Source organism: Elephantulus edwardii, unplaced genomic scaffold (genome assembly GCF_000299155.1).
Source record: "Elephantulus edwardii isolate Elephantulus edwardi_28Jun2011 unplaced genomic scaffold, EleEdw1.0 scaffold00017, whole genome shotgun sequence".
Classification (NCBI taxonomy): Eukaryota; Metazoa; Chordata; class Mammalia; order Macroscelidea; family Macroscelididae; genus Elephantulus; species Elephantulus edwardii.
In genome coordinates this window covers 16287812-16305580 of record NW_006399767.1, presented here as the reverse complement: position 1 = coordinate 16305580, position 17769 = coordinate 16287812, and the positions used below count along the sequence as shown (strand labels likewise).

The 17769-nt window shown below is 49.6% G+C and overlaps 1 protein-coding gene across 3 annotated transcripts in view; it reads left to right on the top strand.

The window, feature by feature from the left end:
• Positions 1–8693: 8693 nt before the first annotated feature.
• FOXP4 (forkhead box P4) overlaps positions 8694–17769 on the top strand; it is a 36220-nt gene continuing 27144 nt past the window's right edge. For 2 of the 3 annotated variants that reach the window (XM_006882010.1, XM_006882009.1), the window contains exon 1: positions 8713–8919. In XM_006882010.1, coding sequence (XP_006882072.1) covers positions 8713–8919 — 207 coding nt within the window. Of the gene's footprint in view, positions 8920–17769 lie in introns of all 3 variants that reach the window. The other variant, XM_006882008.1, reaches the window with a different exon arrangement.

The window sequence follows — 17769 nt, the reverse complement described above, 5'->3', positions numbered from 1 at the left end:
AATGATCTTGAGCATTTATTTATTCAGGTATTCGTTGACCACTGGAATATCTTCCTTGGTGAAGTGTCTTTTTCATGTCCTCTGCCTCCAAAATAGGCCTGCCATACAACCAGATATTTCTACTTTCTAGAAATGTAGTCTAAGTAAATAGTTTTTTTAAAAAGCAACATATCTTGTTTTCACAAAGATATGTTTGTTGCAGAGTTATGGGGATGAGGATTCTGTAATATAACCTAGTTCTCCACCTCTAGGAGATTGGCTAAACATATTCTGAAATGTGCACCCCTTCAAGCATTAAAAACTGCCACCTAATACATTTGATATAATGGGGAAGTGCTTACGGCAGTTAAATCATGAGTAGAAAAAGAAGAAAATTCAAATAACATACAGATTATTACCCCAGTTTAATTTTTTTAAGTGTTTCATGCCAAAAGAATGAAAACAGGACTGCCTGGAAGGATATCCAGTAAGTCTCCAGGTTAGGAGTATCCAAATTACAGACAACTCCAACCTGCCTTTTAATGTCATATTTGGCGTCTCTCTGAGGCTTCGTCTAACATACTTTGGACATGTTGTATGGAGGGACCGGTCCTTGGAGAGGGACATCATGCTTGGGAGGGTGAAGGGACAGTGCAGGAGGGGAAGACCCTCTATGGGGTGGGTTGTTTCAGTGACTGGGGTAATCGGGATGAGTATTGACACTGAGATTGGCAGAGGACAGATCAGAGTTTAGGGCTGTTGTACATAGGGTTGCTATGAGTCTCAAGCTACTCGACGGCACATAACAACAACAACAACAACAACCCCCTACTCTCAACAAATTCCTCATAGTCACCTTCACCTGCTTCACCTTTCATCATTGAAAAGGCTTCATACTTTTTTATCCCTTATATCAGCCTGATAGTGCTGAGCTGAACTGCACCATAGCGTTTCCAAAGCTGTATCCTTTAACAAGGCAGCAGCGCTGGTGGCCTAGTGGGTAAAGAGTTGTGCTGTCAACCTAGAGGCAAGTAGCTCAAACTCACCAGATACTCTGAAGGGCGAAAGATGGATAGTCTTCTGTCCTGTAATTTACAGCCTCTGAAAACCCACTATGAGCTATGAGTCACCTCCAGCTCGACAGCACCTAACACTTTGACTCACGAAGAATAGCACATCTTCCTCCCAAGGAGTGGTTGGTGGATTTGAAATCCCGATATTTTGGTTAGCAGCTATGCATTTTAACCAGTGTGCTAGTAGGAGTCCTCTTTTGCACAAAATAAAACCAGCCAAGCCTACTGTACTGAGTCAAGTGTGACTCAGGCAGGGTAAGCCTCTCTCAGGCTTCTGGGGCTATAAATCATCATAGAAGCAAACTATTCCATCTTTCTCAGAGCAGCTGGTAGATTTGAACTGCTGACCTTCTGGTTAGTACTATAACATCTAACCCATTATGCTACAAGGGATCAGTCTTTCTTGCACTTAGTTGTTACAGTGTACTGATGAGTCAGAACCAGTTGGTAGTTGATCCTCCAACAAGTAGTTAATTGCATGGGATGAGATTGCCCATCTTTGTCCTGTGGAGCAGCTGATGGATTTGAACCATGTATATTTGGGCTGATAGTTCAGTTCCTTACCACTAAGCCAGCAGAGCTCTTGTACTTAAGTAAAGCTAAATGAGAATATTATGCACTTTTTCAACTTACCTACAAATTAGACTTAAAGACACACTTAAGGAACTCATCTCATTCATAATGTAGCAACTGTCTACCTCAAAAAGTTAGTGGGTAAGTTGTCTCTGGATGGTCCACTTATGGATACAGTTAACTTTTTTCTTTATACTGTTCCCTCCCCCACACCCCCAGATTTTCTGCCACGGATGTCTGTTAAATTGATTAGATTCTGTCATTAGAAAAAGAACTTGTTTGAAATTTGGGAGTGGAGCTAGAACAGATAACACAAGATGGTGGCTCGCCTTCCAAATCAGAAGCTTGTTGCAGCCTTGTAGAGATGCATGCTTTCATTCTGCCACACCGTGGTAAGGCCTCCAAATCCATAGGGTTCCCTCAAGTGGGAAAGAGGATAGGATCAATTTTAAGATTATATCCCACTGAAACTGTGTGTAGCAGGACTTTCCTGGACTGCCTGATTACAGTAACTACCTTTCTCTGAATGACCTCTCAATGCAGAAACCCTAAAGAGAAAGTTGTTGGTTTTGGCTCCATATTACAGCTAAGAAAAGGGAAGCTCAGACATTGTTCAGTTCATAAAGATAAGAGGCCAGGGAAGGGGCAGCAGGAAGGTTGGCAAATGAGTGGCTGGCAAACGTCAGATTTTATAAAAATATGGCTACTCTCCACGACCCCTCCTTCACTGGAGAGTCTGAAGCCAGGGGATCTGTGGGTCTCAAAATTGAGTGGGGAGCATGGCCTCTAAACCTTAGGATAACCCATTGAGAAGCACCCTTCAGGTACATACAAGGACAGCGCTCTATAGCTCTCAATCTGTCAGATATGACACAATAGCTATAAAGGAGAGAAGGAAATAAAAGGCGTCCTCACATTCTGTTCTATGCAGTACCTACCTGTATGTCTTTTAATATGATCTGGAAATGTGTCCAATTCAGACTTTTAGCTTTGGAAATGTCTGAATCTGGAGCCCTCTCTTTTGTAGAGTAAAGCCTTTGGCAAACACTGTTCCCCCTGCCTCCAGTGTATACTCTGCCTAGTCAATACCTACTTATTCTACATATCTAAGTATAAATGCCATTTCCTTAAAAAAGGCTTCCCTGCCCATCTGCATTTCAACTAGATCCCCTCCTTACTCCCTGTACTCATCCTTCATAGAGCTCACCTTGTTTGAACTTACCTGTTTATTTTTGTTCTCTGTCTGCCTTTTTTATGGGAACATAAGTTCCATCCGAGCAGGGTTTGTGTGGCCTGTTCTGTTTAGCTCTGCATACACAGAGCACATTGTAGGTGCTCAAGAAATATACGTTGATCCACTGAATGGAGGCAGGGCCTTGACTGGGAAAGGATCCTTTTGATCAGCCATTGGAGGAGGAAGAAGCACATCATTCACGGCCAGAGCAAGAGCAGTGGCTAAACTTTCAAAGACAGGTGCTAGAGTTACACAGAAAGGCTAGCATCGCCATGATTACCAAAATTGTCCTTGCCAAATCCTTTTACACAAGCTCCCAGAGCATCTGCACACTCCCAGGCTGGCTTGTTGCTGTGTCTGCAGAAAGCAGCGCGCCGTGATTCATTCCATTGTACATCTGCATCACTTTGTGATGAGGCACTCGATGCTTGCTGAGTGAATATAGGAGAGAGAGATCACCCACTTTGGCTTCTCTGGAAGCTCACTTTCCTGCTGGATCCTTGCATAGTCTGGTCCCCGAAGCAGCACCAGGGAAGTTTTCAGACCCATTCCCAAACGTATGGTGGGATGCAGCAACAAGTGTTCAAACACTCCCTCCCAAGTATGTTAAAAATTCATGTTCATCTCAGACATTCCGACATGAGATCCCCTGGTTAATCCTTTCAGTGCATTTTATCTCCCCTCCGCTTTTATTCTTCTGAGGATAGTTTATTGTAATCTGTATTTTTTAAATTATAAATAGCAAGCCTTGCTAAGAAGGAGGGGAATCAGCTTGCGTAAAGTCATACGGGGGAGCCCTGCCGGCGGACTCCCATAGAGAGTTGCACTGCTACTGGCCCTCACGCAGTTTGAATCCACCAGCGGTTCCATGTGAGAAAAACGGACACTTGTGCCATTTCCAGCCTAGGAAAGCCCGCAGGAGGGTCAGCGAGGAGTCAGTTGGACTCCACAGCAGTGAGAGAGAGAATAAGCCATACTGCGCGTTGGTGATCGAGCTGGCGATAGGCACCCAGCTTCCCTAGTCTAGTTTCCGGCCATCAACTAGACCACGTTCTGTGCGCGCTCCTACGGAGATTATAGACAGCGGAGAGCTGGAACTTTACTTGTTTCAACTCCGTCCGCCACTGTTAGCACCATGGCTCCCAATACAGGTTGCCGGTGGTCACCCCCGCATTGTGTGCGCCTTTATAAGCGGGTATTGGGAGGGGTGGGTGCGCGCGCGTGCACGTGTGTGCCCTGCGGGGACGCGCGCCCCGGGTGCGCACTGCGGGCTGCCCCGCCCCCTTCCTTTCGCCCTCCCTCGAGGGTAAACTCCGGGCATCCATCAGTCTGTTAATTGCACTAATTAGAGATCGCGGAGGTGTTAATTGGAAAACCCTGGTATTGTGCCTGTTTGGGGAAGAAAACGTCAATAAAAATTAATTGATGAGTTGGCAGGGTAGGCGGCGCGGGTTCGCGGCGAGGCGCAGGGTGTCGTGGCAAATGTTAAGGCTCAGATTAAGCGATTGTTAATTAAAAAGCCACGGTAATTAATACTCCCTTTGCCATATGGGCTCACGAAAAGGCACAAAAGATTTCTCCACGTGTGGGGTTCCCTGTCTTGTCGCCCCTCCCCCAACAAGCACCCCAGCGCCCGGGGTCCCCTCCCCTCCCCGCACTGGCCCCGCAGGAGGGGGAACTCATCACTTCCGGCCGGGGAGAGGCGGGAGCAGGCCCAGGCGAGTTCCGAGGGCGCTCCTTCCTAGCCGGCATGCTGGGGTTCTTCGAAGGGCTTGGAGCCTCGAGGAGAAGTGGGAGCCCCCAGTGGCCTGCAGATTCGCCCAGAGCGGAAGAGGCAGCTGCGGCTTTAACCTAGCTTCCTTCCTTCTGAAGATGGCATCTGTTGGAGCCTGCTGGGCCTGGCAGAGGAGGTGCCCTGGCTCCCCCAAGGGGAATTCAGAGGAATGGGATATGAGGTCCCACCACTAAGTAAGGTAGAAAGGGGTCTAGGAAGCTGGGGCGGGCTTAGAGCCCCAGTTTCAATGAAGCCTAGAAAGATCTTCTGATCTCCACCTCCTTGTTTGTCCTACAGAAAAAAAGGAGAACCTTGTGACTTAGGCAAGGGGCAGTGACTGGTCCGAGGTCACTCAACTGGGCCTTGAAACTAGATGGCCTAATTCTCAGATGTCTCCCTTCCTTCTCACGGTTGCTCACCTGCACTTTGCTGAGGAAATGGGTACCCGGCGGAGTAGTGTGGGCAGAGGGGAGGGAGATGCAGGACTGCAGCAGCCCGGTGGAGGGCGCACTCCCAGTACCACAACAGCCACCTGCTGTGGAGAGGCCAGGCCTGTGACTGAGATGGACTCAGAGGCTCCCGCAGAACACTGTGGTTTCCTGCCCAAATACTAGACTAGGGATTTCCACTCTAAGAACTCTCAAGCCAGAAGCAGCCTTCAGGACCACCTTTCCATGTAGAGTAGGGGAGACAGATACACTGAAGGAAGCAAAGCATTCATAGCTGACTAATACCTGAGGCATAGCTAGGGTCTGGACAAACCACCTGGTGCCCAGGCTGGTAGTGTTTCTCCAGAGTTGCAGCTTTTTCTGTCATCTCACATTCTTGTAGTTACAGGACACTGGGAGCAAGGCCTGCCCCAGGATCCCTTCCTGTCCCTGACGGGACCCCAGTACAGGGGTCACCCTAATTCTATTGTGACACCCCATAGAGTGGCAGGCAGAAGGCAGGAGGAGCCTGTCATATTCTCATATCGGAAGGATGGCTATCCCAGGGCAGAGCTGAGGGTGAGAATCACCTGGGAGCACCTGCCTTACAGGTTTAGGGGGGAGGTATAAGTAGGTGGTGGGAGCCTAGAAGGAGGTGTACTTGTGTGTGTCATCAGAGCGAAGGCCCCCGGGAGGGGGCAGAGCATGCCACATGGGAATTAATGCCATTCATACGCCCTGCGGAAATGACTTTTCAAATGCATATAATCTCAAGCATGCAAATGAGAGGCTTGCTTCACCCTGTTTAATATGAATGATCGGCCCATGAATAGCTATTATTACATACCACATTGCAGCAATTATGTTGTTCACTGGGTGTCACTCTATAACCTCTTATCCCCCCCCCATATAAAGACAGAAAAGAAAGGGACATCTCTGTTTGCATCCTTCTTCGTCTTTTAATTTTCCTCCCCTTTTCTAAACTTGCTATGTGCTTTATAACTTTATGATGTGTGTAAGAGGGCAGGGGGCAGTCGGCCTCAGCCAGAGGAAGTCACTGCTGGATTCTGTTTCCTTTCTCCTGAACACGCACACACCCCTGAGCCTCTGGTCTTTGTTCCCTGGGGCCCAGGAATCTTCAGATCTCAGAGAAGCTTGATTTGGAGTCAGAATACGAAGCTAATAATGCTCTACCCCCAGCAGGGCCAGGGCTGAGAGAGAGGCTGTCTTGGATGGGTCCTCACTCTATCCTCATTCTCTTGATGTAGCTCAAGCCCAGACCTGAGTGGGGGAAGGTGTTTCTGGCCTTGTAGGCTGCTGGGAGGGTTCCCATGTGGGTGGGTACAGAGGGGGCGATGGGACTGAAGCCCTGTTCTCTGGTGGGTGGAAGAAGGTGCCCACCCCATCCATCATATTGCAGCCACTGGCCCTCAGGCTGACATAGCCATTAAGGTCTGAGACCAAGTGTTCAATCTCTTCCAAACCGTCACCCACATCCTCACCCCCAGTCTAGGTCCTCAGAACCAAGGGGTGGGAGCACTAGCCAAGGTAGTGAGGGGACAAGCACTTGGGTGCACACAGTGTGGGGACCTGCAGCAGCACAGAGGCACCAGGGAGGCCTTACAGCCCAGCTGGGATAGGGACACCAAAGTCACAGATGGAGGTGGGCCACAGGAGCAGTGACATGTACATGAATCCATGGGCTCCCTTTGCTCTCCCTACTCTTCACAGTCCTCTGCTCCGCTTCCCGCCCCCACCCCTTCTCTGTTTTCAACAGAAACAGGACTAGTGGCTCAATAGAATGAAAGGACAGAGTTCTCTGGAATGAAAGGAAAATTGAAAAGGGGTTTGGGGGGAGAAGATGCTCTTGAGGGCCACTATCTTGAAGAAACTAGGGAATCATCCAATTTCTTGCCTCAGTTTCTCACATTTCCTTCATGCACGCTATTCATCCACATCCATATGTGGAGTCAGGAGACCACGTGTGGGGGGCTGTCTACACCAGAAGGGAGTCAAGAAGCGAGGACTAACACTGAGCTGGCTTCCATAGCCTTGGTAGATGCCAAGTATTACTATACCCCTTGATGGTCTCTGTACAGTATGGGACAACAGTTCCACCTCTCTGAGCCTCATGGTCAAATTTCTGCACTTAGAACAGGTGGGAAAGGAACTGATTGTTATAGGAGTGACCCTGTGCCACCAGGGACAGCTAACCCACCAGCCACTTCACAGGAGAAAAGGCTTGGCAGGGGGCTCTCATCCAGATCACAGCCTGGGAAACCACAGGAAGCAGTTGTACTCTGCTACATGGGATTGCTGTGAGTCAGAATGGGCCCAGCAGTGCTTTGTGCATACTGTTTTATTTGTTCCTTACAACACTCTTCTGAGGCTAAAATGAATGACTTCTGTTCTATAGACAAGGACGCTGAGGCCTACAAATCTCAGCAACATGTTGAAGGTCAGTGGTAGATATCAACCATGCTCTATTTACTCAAGAGTTTGGAACTCTGGAGCAGTCTGTAACAGCCTAGAACTTGAGAATAGCTCTACCTATTGAACTAAACCCCCCGCCCACAATCTTCATCACAGTCTGTACGTGCAAGCCCTTAAGGAATTGAAATGTGCATGAATTGTGGAGGGAGTTCCATTTAGCTATTTGTTGCCTTTGACCATCTCAAACATACCCTTTCTCTTTCAAGGGCTATATCAGCCACTGCTTGAGAGATAGTAGGGTATAGTAACACTCCCTTCCTCCTCCTCCCCCTGCCCCTCAAAAAAATAGGAGAATGGGTATAGAATTGTCTTTGACATTTTCCTTTGGATAAATGAACCCACAGATTTTCCATCAATAAAATTGGAATGGCAAAGGGGAGAAATCACTTGTGAGGAGAAATTGTGCCTTTCAAGACAATGAGTAAATATTCATTAAGAGTGTCCAACCACGATCGAATGGATTGAGAAATTATGGTACATTCACAGGATGGAATGCTATACAGCACGCAGGAGCAATGATTTTGTAAATCACTACCTAATTTGGGAGGGACTGGAGAGCATTTTGCTAAGTGAACTAATTCAGACCCATAAGGACAAATATTGTATAAGACCATTATTGGAGAACGTGTTTGAGGATGGGGGCGGGCAGAGGGTTGAGGATGGCGGGGTAAACAAAGGGCCACACAATTTGATGGGTAAAAGGAGGGGCAGGCCAGCTAGAGGCAGAATATCACCCAGGAGAAGATTGTCCATCTATCTCTGAGGAGCAACTGGTGGATTTGAACTTCGTTTGCCACCCCTCACCCCCCAGGCCACTAGAGCCTCATTGGGAGGCCTCCAGGGAATGGAGACCAGAGCCCACTTGGAAGTCTAGAAATGTTGTGGAAGTGGGAGAGGGGACAGTGGAGCAACATCAGTTACAGTTGGCCCAGGGGGTAAGACATTGGGGATGCACCCAGGAGGGGTCTCAGGAGCCTCCTGGGGGTGGGGGGGGCTGAAGGTGAAGAGATGCCCTAGGAGCGGTGGGATTCAGGGGTAGTGGTTGCAGAGTTGAGGGGCCCTGTCCTGGCCCGAGGAAACCTGGCTGTGCTGGTCCAGCCTCACGCCTCAGCCCCTCCCCCGTGTCTCTCCTCCCCCTCCAGGTCCCGCTAGAGCGACATGATGGTGGAATCTGCCTCGGAGACAATCAGATCAGCTCCGTCTGGTCAGAATGGCGTAGGCAGCCTCTCCGGGCAGGCCGATGGCGGTGGCGCCGGGGCCGGGGCTGCAAGCACTGCAGGCGGCGCGAGCAGGGAAGCAGCTGCGGGCGCAGACAGCAACGGCGAGATGAGCCCTGCGGAGCTGCTGCACTTCCAGCAGCAACAGGTAGGAGCAGAGCCCTTCCTTGCATCTGGGGACGCAGTCTGCACGCCAGGCCAAACCCCCTGCACTACTGGAGCCTGCCCCCTCCCCCAAGCCCCAGGGGGCACGATGCTGCTGTGCCTGTGGCCTCACTGTCACATTCTGGAGAAGGTTCAGCTGCCACAGACCCCCGCAGTGCCCTCCTGCTCTCTGCATTCTGGGAGCCACCTCAAGACAGGGCAACACAGCTTTCCCAAGAGGCACAACTGGGACTCTGGGGGCCTGAGATTCCGGAGCTTGGAATACCAGAGTCCAGAAATGCTGACAAGTTGAGACAGATGCCTAGGGCAGCCCTTTCCCAGGATTACCCACTTGAGGGTCTTCATCTTGGGCTGGTGCCTGTTCTTGGTATCCACACCCTGGCTAGTAAGTGAATGGGGAGGGGAGGAAGTCCCACCCCCATTTCAGGGGGGTGTGTGTGTGTGTGTGTGTGTTTACGTGTTGGCTCTTGGAGGAGAGTGTGTGTAATCACCCTGCACTTTGGGATATCTTCACTTTATTTGCATTATAAAATAGCTCTGTCTCCATCTCTGCCTAAGTTCATGAACCAAGCTGTGAAGACATTAAACTTTCAAGCCTGTCCCATTGCTGATAAGTTGGATTCAAACTTCTTGACCCAATAGGACAGAATAGAACTGCCCCCAAAGGGTTTCCAAGGAGGTAAATCTTTAAGGAAACAGACTATCCTATTCTTCTACCCTTCGAAAGGCTGGTCTGTTCAAACTGCTGGTTTTTAAATTAGCAAAGCTCTTTAAGCACTGTCTCTGTAGAGACCACAGCAGCTAAGAAAAGGTCAAGAGAGGTAAGCAAGGGTCAGCTTGTCTGGCCTCTTCCCACCCTCATCACTCCCAACCTAAACTTCAAATTACAGAGTTCAGGAGTTCAGGACCAGCCTCTCTGGGAATCAAGAGGTACTAGGGTGGGGAGCTTGGTTGGGTAACAACTAAGAGGCCTCATGTCCCAGCCCCACCCAGGGGGAAAAGGGAAAATCACGCTTGACAAGTTCAGAAGAACCAGCCCAGCCAACCTTGGCCTTGGGATTCTCCTCCTCTTATTTGACTCTGCTCCTACTGTCACTACTGGTGGCACAGACTTGGGAGGGGGGATGAAGGAGGAATCTCTTGGGAATGCAGAAGAGTCTTACATACACACATGCAGCTCTCCATCTGGTATCCCCCCATGCCTTTGTCTTGTGTGCACCAATACTTGTAGGTACAATGCTCTTGATATTATTTGTAGGTGCAGTGCCTTTGTACCTCACCACTTCCATTGCACTGTCCTCCCCCCAGCACCCCCCTTATCCCCAATTCTGGTCTCTGCTGCCACTCCATAACCCCTCAGAGTTTTCAGTGAGCCTGCAGACAGATAGAGGGTAGCACTGTCAGAAACTTGCACCCCTGCACTGTGCTCATTAGTCAGTTCTGCAGGCTGAGCTGGAATCCCTAAAGCAGGAATTAGGGAAAAAACCTAATAAAACAATCCTTGGCAAATCTCAGAATGAATTCTGATGATTTAATGCATGTTGCACTGTTAATCAAAAGATAAGCAGTTCAAATCCATTGGCTGCTCTGTGGGAGGAGGATGGGCAGTGTCCTCCCAATAAAATGTACAGCCTTGGAAACCTAAGGTGGGTCACAGTGACGGACTCAACTCAACAGCAGTGGGTTTGGGTTTGGGCAGAATCCCAGCTACCCCCTTACCAGGACTGCTCCCTGGGCCAAGAAATCAGGGAGCCTCCCTGAATTTTGGCCTTCTCACACATGAAGAACAGGGTTGTTAGGATCAGATGTGATTTTCAGAGTGAAATCTTCCTACACAGTGTCTGGGCACTGTGCAGATAGGACTGGAAATCACTTTCTCTTGGGAATAGTGAAGACTAGAGCCTCTTCCGCCATGGAGATGGTTACTGGGAGCTGATCAGCATCTCCCAGTCTTCTTTAGCAGGTTCTCTGGGGATGACACCCCCACCCCGTCACTCTGTGCTGTCTGCTGAAGACAGAGGGTCAAAAGAAAATCCTACCCTGTGTCAAAATGACAACAGAACACACCCCACCAGAAGTCCATTCATGCTGTAAGATTAGCTCTTCTCCTCTAGGGCCTCTAGGTAGACACAGCTAGGAAAATGTTTTACTGTAGCTAAGGAGTTAACCAAAACCTGCCTAGCCGTTTGAAGAGAGCAAGACCTGGTCAGGTCATCTGTTTCTGTAAAGATTAACCTAAAATCCCAGAGGACAGTTTCCTCCATCACCTGGGATCAGAATTGACTCAGTTGTACCACACAACAACAGGGGAGAATGCCAAAACTGGGGAGTAAAAAATCATTTGGAGTGGACACAGATCCATCTGGAAAACTGGGGTAATGTGTAGGGTGGGAAGAGAGAACTGTGCTGATCAAGTTTCCTCCCTCTTCATTGCACACCAGCCATGTTTGACCGCCTATATTATATTCCAAGTCCCAGTTATTTCTGTTTGTTTTGGGGAATATCCCAACGTCCTGGAAAATCCTATATCTGTTTCACAAAGAAGCTGGGGTGGGGATAGGGAGGCAAAGGAGGCAGGCAGAGGGCTGTTTAAGCCATTTGGGCTCACTGTGGGCGTAGTGCCCAGGCCAAGGAAAATATTTGAGACGTAAAAAAAAAGGTTTTGTTGGCTCGAAACTGTGAAAAGAACCCTGCAGAATTAAAACTACAAAATTTTAATTAAAACTAAACCATCTGTGGGCTGTCCTTCTACCACTCAGTAATTGTCCTTCCACTACAGTAATTGAATGAGACTTTTGGGGGAGCTTTAGGGTAGTATTTCTGGTACCCCAATAACAAATGCTCCAGACTATCCAAGGCATAACTATGTCATGACTGTAGGAAGAACCTGGCCCCTCAAGTTTCTTCTCCCTCTCAGCTCCAGCTACACCAGGAAGTGTAAACACATACCTTAGAGCATAAACAAATCACTTGTTTATCTGTTTGGTGCTTTGGGTTCCTCCCCTGCCCCCCCTCCCACCCCCATATCCTGTGTTACTTAATCCCCTCCCAGCCCTGGGTGGTGGTGGTCATGGTGCCATTGAGTGCATTCTGATTCATACTGACTGCCTGTGACAGAGCAGGGGGTTTTGGCTGTACTCTTTACAGAAGCAGACTTCTAGATCTTTCTGCTATAGAGCTGCTAGGACAATTTGAACTGCCAGCCTTTTGATTAGCAGCCCAGCATTTAATCATTGTACCTCTCTGTAGCGCTCCTTCCATGGCTGAGAGGCCAATATTACTCCTGTTTCAGAAACAAGGAGACAGTCCAGAGGTAGGTACTGACTTGGCCCAAGGCTGTGGCTAGATCCCAGGTCTCTTAAATCTTGGTTCACGGCACCTTCTTCTTGCTACTGTCTTGCTCATACAATACCCTGTGGTAGATACAAGCAAGACGTAGAACATAATAGATGCTGAATAAATGTTTAATGAACAAGGGCACTCCATTCTCACCCTGAAGGGGTTCCTTATACAAACAAAAGCCGCTGACTCTAAGTAGCCACTCTGGCCTTAGCTGTGAACTGGGCGGGGGTGGGGGGGTGGGGGGGGGGGATTTGGGATTGAGTCTGCACACCACAGATATTCTGGTCCCATCCTTCTTGAGTCCCTAAGCCTTTCTCCCTCCATCTGTCTGTCTGCTGGTCCCTGTCCTTCTGCTCTGGGTAAATAAGGCCTGGAAATGCAGTCTTGGCCTTTGGGAGTAATGAGTTGACAGAGAGAGAGATAAACAGGAGAGTCAGAAGTCAGGCCCGTGACAGGACTTCAGGCTGAAACAAACAGTGCTGAAGAGGGCTTCCACGTCACTTTGGAACAAGAGCAGGCTCTTGTTTCCATGCAGCAAAGCTTGTTTAAACAGAGGCTGGGGGAAGGGGGTATGAGTTGGCCTGGCTGCCATGCTGGGCCTGACTCAAATGAGGGTCCCAGACCTGCTGCCCCATCTCAGCCTGCAAGGCCCAGCTTGGCTTCCTCCTGCCTTGTTTGTGGGAGACAGGACCATACTACCTCCATTCTGTCCTTGGGGCTTTTACCAGGTCTCCAGTCTCTCATACCTTATGGAGAGTCTCCCCAGGTAGAAAATGCTGAGGGGCTTGGAGCACACACTCACTCATTTAGCAAGCATGCACTGAAGCTGGATTTGTACTGGTCACTGTCCAGTCCTGTTGGAGAAAGTGACCCCAGCCACAGGTAAAGAATACCCTGAACCTAGCAGTCACACTGGTTGCTCTTCAGTTCCCTCCAGTCACCAAGGGAAAGTCCTCGGCCCTACTGCCCCCCCCCCCATAGGTTTTGATGATTTTCTTTGAAGGCTGCTCTTGTGTTTTATCCTAATGTGATTCCACCTAAAATGTTACCCTAAACGTTTGTGGAAATGTTCCCAGCATGTGTGTTGGGAGTGGGGAGTTTCTCTTAAGGAAGCTGCAAACACTTAATTTGTTCTCTGATTGGGGGTAGTGAGGGCTGAGAGAAATGAGTGACAACTTTAAGAGGTGGCTGTCCTGCGGCCGGTGTTGGGTGCTGAAGGGGCGCTGTGGCTGAGGAGAGCTGGACGTGGGGCCAGCAGGGCGAGCCAGGCGGGTGGGGGTAGGCCGATCTGCTGGCGGCTGCACTGAAAGGCGTCCTGGGCCTCTCGATCACGCACTCCCATTGTCCACAGGTTGCAGGGGTGACAGGTCAGCAAGGGTCATGGGAGGGTTGCCTAGCGTCTGGGAACTCCCACTGCAGTTGCCATGGCAACCGGGGCCAAATCCCACCCCGTTCACATCCTGTGAGGAGATTCAAAAGGGTTGGGAGGCTCAGCACATTAATGGGCTTTTAACTTACCCCCCCAAAGAAAAGGGGGTGGTAGTGGTCAGGTTGTTGGAGGAGGGGAAAAAGAAAGAATGGAAGAGACTTTTCTTTTTCTTACCCATCTGGCTTTCTGACCAAGCTGCTTATGGTGGTGAGGGGGAAAGGGAAGGTTTCAGAAGTGAATTAGAACCAACACACACACACACACACACACAGTCTCTCATTTTCTCTCACACACACTCTCTGTCACGCACACACTCCCACTCTCTCTGACACACACTCACACTCACACACACACCCCCACTCTCTGGCACACACTCACACCCTCTTACACACATCCCCACTGTCTGAAACACTCTCTCACACACACATACACACTCAGACTCTCTGACACACACTCACACTCTCACCCCCACTCTCTCTGACACACGCTCACACACTCACACACACTCTGACGCACACTCACACACATCCCCACTCTCTCTCACACATACTCTCTCACACACCACACTCTCACACACATCCCCACTCTCTGACACACACTCAACACTCTCTCACACAGATCCCCACTATCTGACACACACACTCACACTCTCTGACACACACACCCTCACTCTCTGATACACTCACACTCTCCCACACACATCCCCACTATCTGACACACTCTCTCGCACACACTCAACACTCTCTCACACACACCCCCACTCTCTCACACACACACCCTCACTCTGACACACTCACACTCTCCCACACACATCCCCACTATCTGACACACTCTCTCACACACACTCACACTCTCTCACACACACCCCCACTCTCTGACACACACACCTCACATGCACACACACTCCCTCTGTCCACTCTGACGGGCCAGGCGTCAACAGTTGTCTTTGCAGGCCTGGGGTATGTTTCTCTTTAGGATGCTCACTCATCCTCATGCCTCAGAATGTTCTCTCTTCCTTTTGAACATTAGTTTTTCTTTTGGAGAATGAGCCCTTCCCCAGGAGATGCTGGAGCATGGAGGGAGAGTGGAAGTGAACTCCTCAGGGTAGAGTCAGGACCCCAGATGGAGAAGCTTTCACCTGTCTCCACCTCCCCACTTTTCAGTGGCCACTGGGATGCTTGGAAACTGCCTGCCACCTCTCCCTCCCATCCCTGAAATAGTGGGAGGAGGACAGGCTGGGATGGGGTTGTGGGACAGTATGTCAGGGGAGGGGGCCTTAACTCCTTCTCCTGTAAACTCCTAGGACCCAAAGCCAAAGGCTATTCTCTTTCCTAGGACTGCAGGCCCCACCCCTGACCCTGTTCCAGCCCCCTAGTCAAACAACATGGAAAGTTTCCTTCACTGGGAGCTTTGCTGTAAGGGGAGTGGAGGAATTGTCCCCAAACTCTGCTTTCATGTCTCAAGAAATAGCCAGCCCACTCTCCCACTCCTTCCTTCCCTCCTGATAGGGAACTCGGAATTGCAATTTTTTCCCCCTTCTCCCTCATCCTGTTTTACACCAGAGTTTATTGTTTGGACTTTGGGGGGCAGGGCAGGAATCTGGAGAAGACCCTATGCATTTCCTCTTGTGATGTAGGGGATTTAGTATAAAGGATTGAAGTGAAGTGGAGAAGGCCCCATGCCAGGGCCACCCAGTCAGTGCTGAAACTCAGCCTTGAACCCAGAAAAACATGCCGGATGGGTTTGGGGGTGTTCACAATGGGCAAGCTAGCCTTTCTCCTTTGTCCTGAGGAGTGCCGATTAAAGCCACCAACACGTCAACCCTCAGCCATTATACAGTAGCCCCAGTGGAGTGGCTCGTGAGAGTGGAATGCTCATCTTGTCTCTGAACTCTATGCCCTAAAAAAACCCCAGGCTCATTTGCCAAGTCCATACCAACTCATAAGGACCTATAAAGTGGAAAGCTAATCTTTACAGAAGCAGACTGCTACATGTTTTCAACCCACACCCCCAAGCCCAGCCCACAGCTACTGGAAGGTTTGAACCTCCAACCTTTGAGCTGGCAGCAGAGCTCTTAACCACTGTGCCACCAGAGCACCTGGTTCTCAGTGCACACCTAGGGATGGACCAGCTTTGGAAGAGTTCTACAAACATCACACAGGCTTACACCTCAGATGCGTGGAGTGGAGACGGGTCAGGAGTTCATTTACTTTCCCTCCCAGCACGACAGCAGCTCTTCTAGCCTTGTGTCCCCAAAGCTCGCACCCAGAACCCCCACTACCTGCCAGTTCTATTATTGACTTGGGGGAGCTGGACACCAGGGAAAGGGGTCTGGCTGCCCCCCAGCCACACTATTGCTGGGAGTGGGCCAAGACTGTGGGAACAGCCTCCGCAGGGGCACAGAAACAGGAGCCTGGGAAGGAGAGGAGTCCAATAGGTTCAAAGGAATGGCTCCCTTGCCACGTAGATGGGTTCATTTGTTAATTCTTTTCTCCTGGAGGCCTCTGCCTCCCGAGACTCTCTTGCGGGAAGCAGGCGTTTTGGAGACTCTTGGCTGGGAAGGAGCCCTGAAAAAGCAGGGCTGTGCACTGAGACGAGTTTCCTCCCCACCGGGGCCTGTCAGCCCGCACGCTCCTGGTTTTCATTTTAATGGTTCTAATTTGAGAATGCGCGATGTCATTTTTACGAGGTTGGTGTAAAAAAAATTTACAGCCTTTTCCAAAAAGCTTTTTTTTTTCCAAGGGAAAAAGGTGTAGAATCACTTCAGGGGGTTTTATCGTTTCTTCTTCCCCGCCCTGCCCTCCTGTGATTTCCTTTTTATGTCTGTGTGCTGGAGGACAAAGCCTGCCTGGTGGAGAACCTGTATCTCCCCAGCTTGTCCATTCAGCAGTGGGACACTGGCCTCTGACCTCTTCTCCCTGTATCCCTGCCCTCTGCTTGGGTTCAAGGATTTGCAAAGGTGGGTGATTCAAATCAACAAGTGCTTTGACACCAATCTACCACCTGATGAACGAGGGGAAGATGAAGCAGTCTGTTCCCATTAAGATTTACAGCCTCTGAAATCGGAGGGTCACTGTGAGTCAACATTGAGTGGGTTTACTAGCAGTAGGTTTGGTGTCTCCTTGTCGGGATTATGTCCCAGGAACCTGTTGTCCCTCATGTAGCCTCTGACCTATAGTAACCCCAAGAGTATCTGTACTCCACAGAGTTTTCGATGGTTTTATTGTTCGTAGATCACCAGGCCTTTCTTCCTAGACACCTCAGAATGAGCCCAAATCTCCAGTCTTTAAGACAGCAGCAAGGAGTGTTAACCACAGACACTCTGGGATTCTTTTCCTTACTGCTTAAAATCTTTCAGTGATTTTTGCAGAAGTTTAGAATTAAATGAAAGGTCTTCCCAGAAAAAGTTGGCTACTTCTTATCTTAAATGTCTCCTCAGAGAGGCCTCTCTTGACCACACAATCTGAGTAATCAGTCAGTCATCCCTGTGTGACCCTTAGGGCTGTCCCCTTGTTTGTGTGTCTGTTAGTGTTTGATGTCTGTCTCATCTCTTGAGAACGTGAGTCTCAATCAAGCAAATACAACGTGGGCCTAGGGCCTGGATCATGCAGCATACTTTATTTTGTTGTTGTTGTTGTTAAGATGCCATCGAGTTGCCTACCACTCCCAGAGACCCCATGAATGACAGATCTGAATTTTGCCTCTCCTGCACCAGCCACATGATTTCTATGATCCCCGAGCCCATGGTGGGGTGGCTGTCACTGTGCCATTCCGTCTGATTGAGAGGGTCTTCTTCTCTGTCATTGACCCTCTCTAACTTCCTCAGCTGATATCCTTTTTCCAGGACTGGTCCTTCCTGACAACACGCCCAGAGGATGTGAAGCTGAGGTGACCCTCTGTGCCTCTGAGGGGCACTCTCGCTGCGCTTCCTCCCTGACTGCCTGTGCTTTGGCAGTCCGTGAGACACTCTCCACCACAGTCCGAGACATCAGTTCCTCTTTTGTCATCCTTGTTCATTGTTCAGCTTTCACATGCACAGGAAGTAATTGAAAAGACCATGGC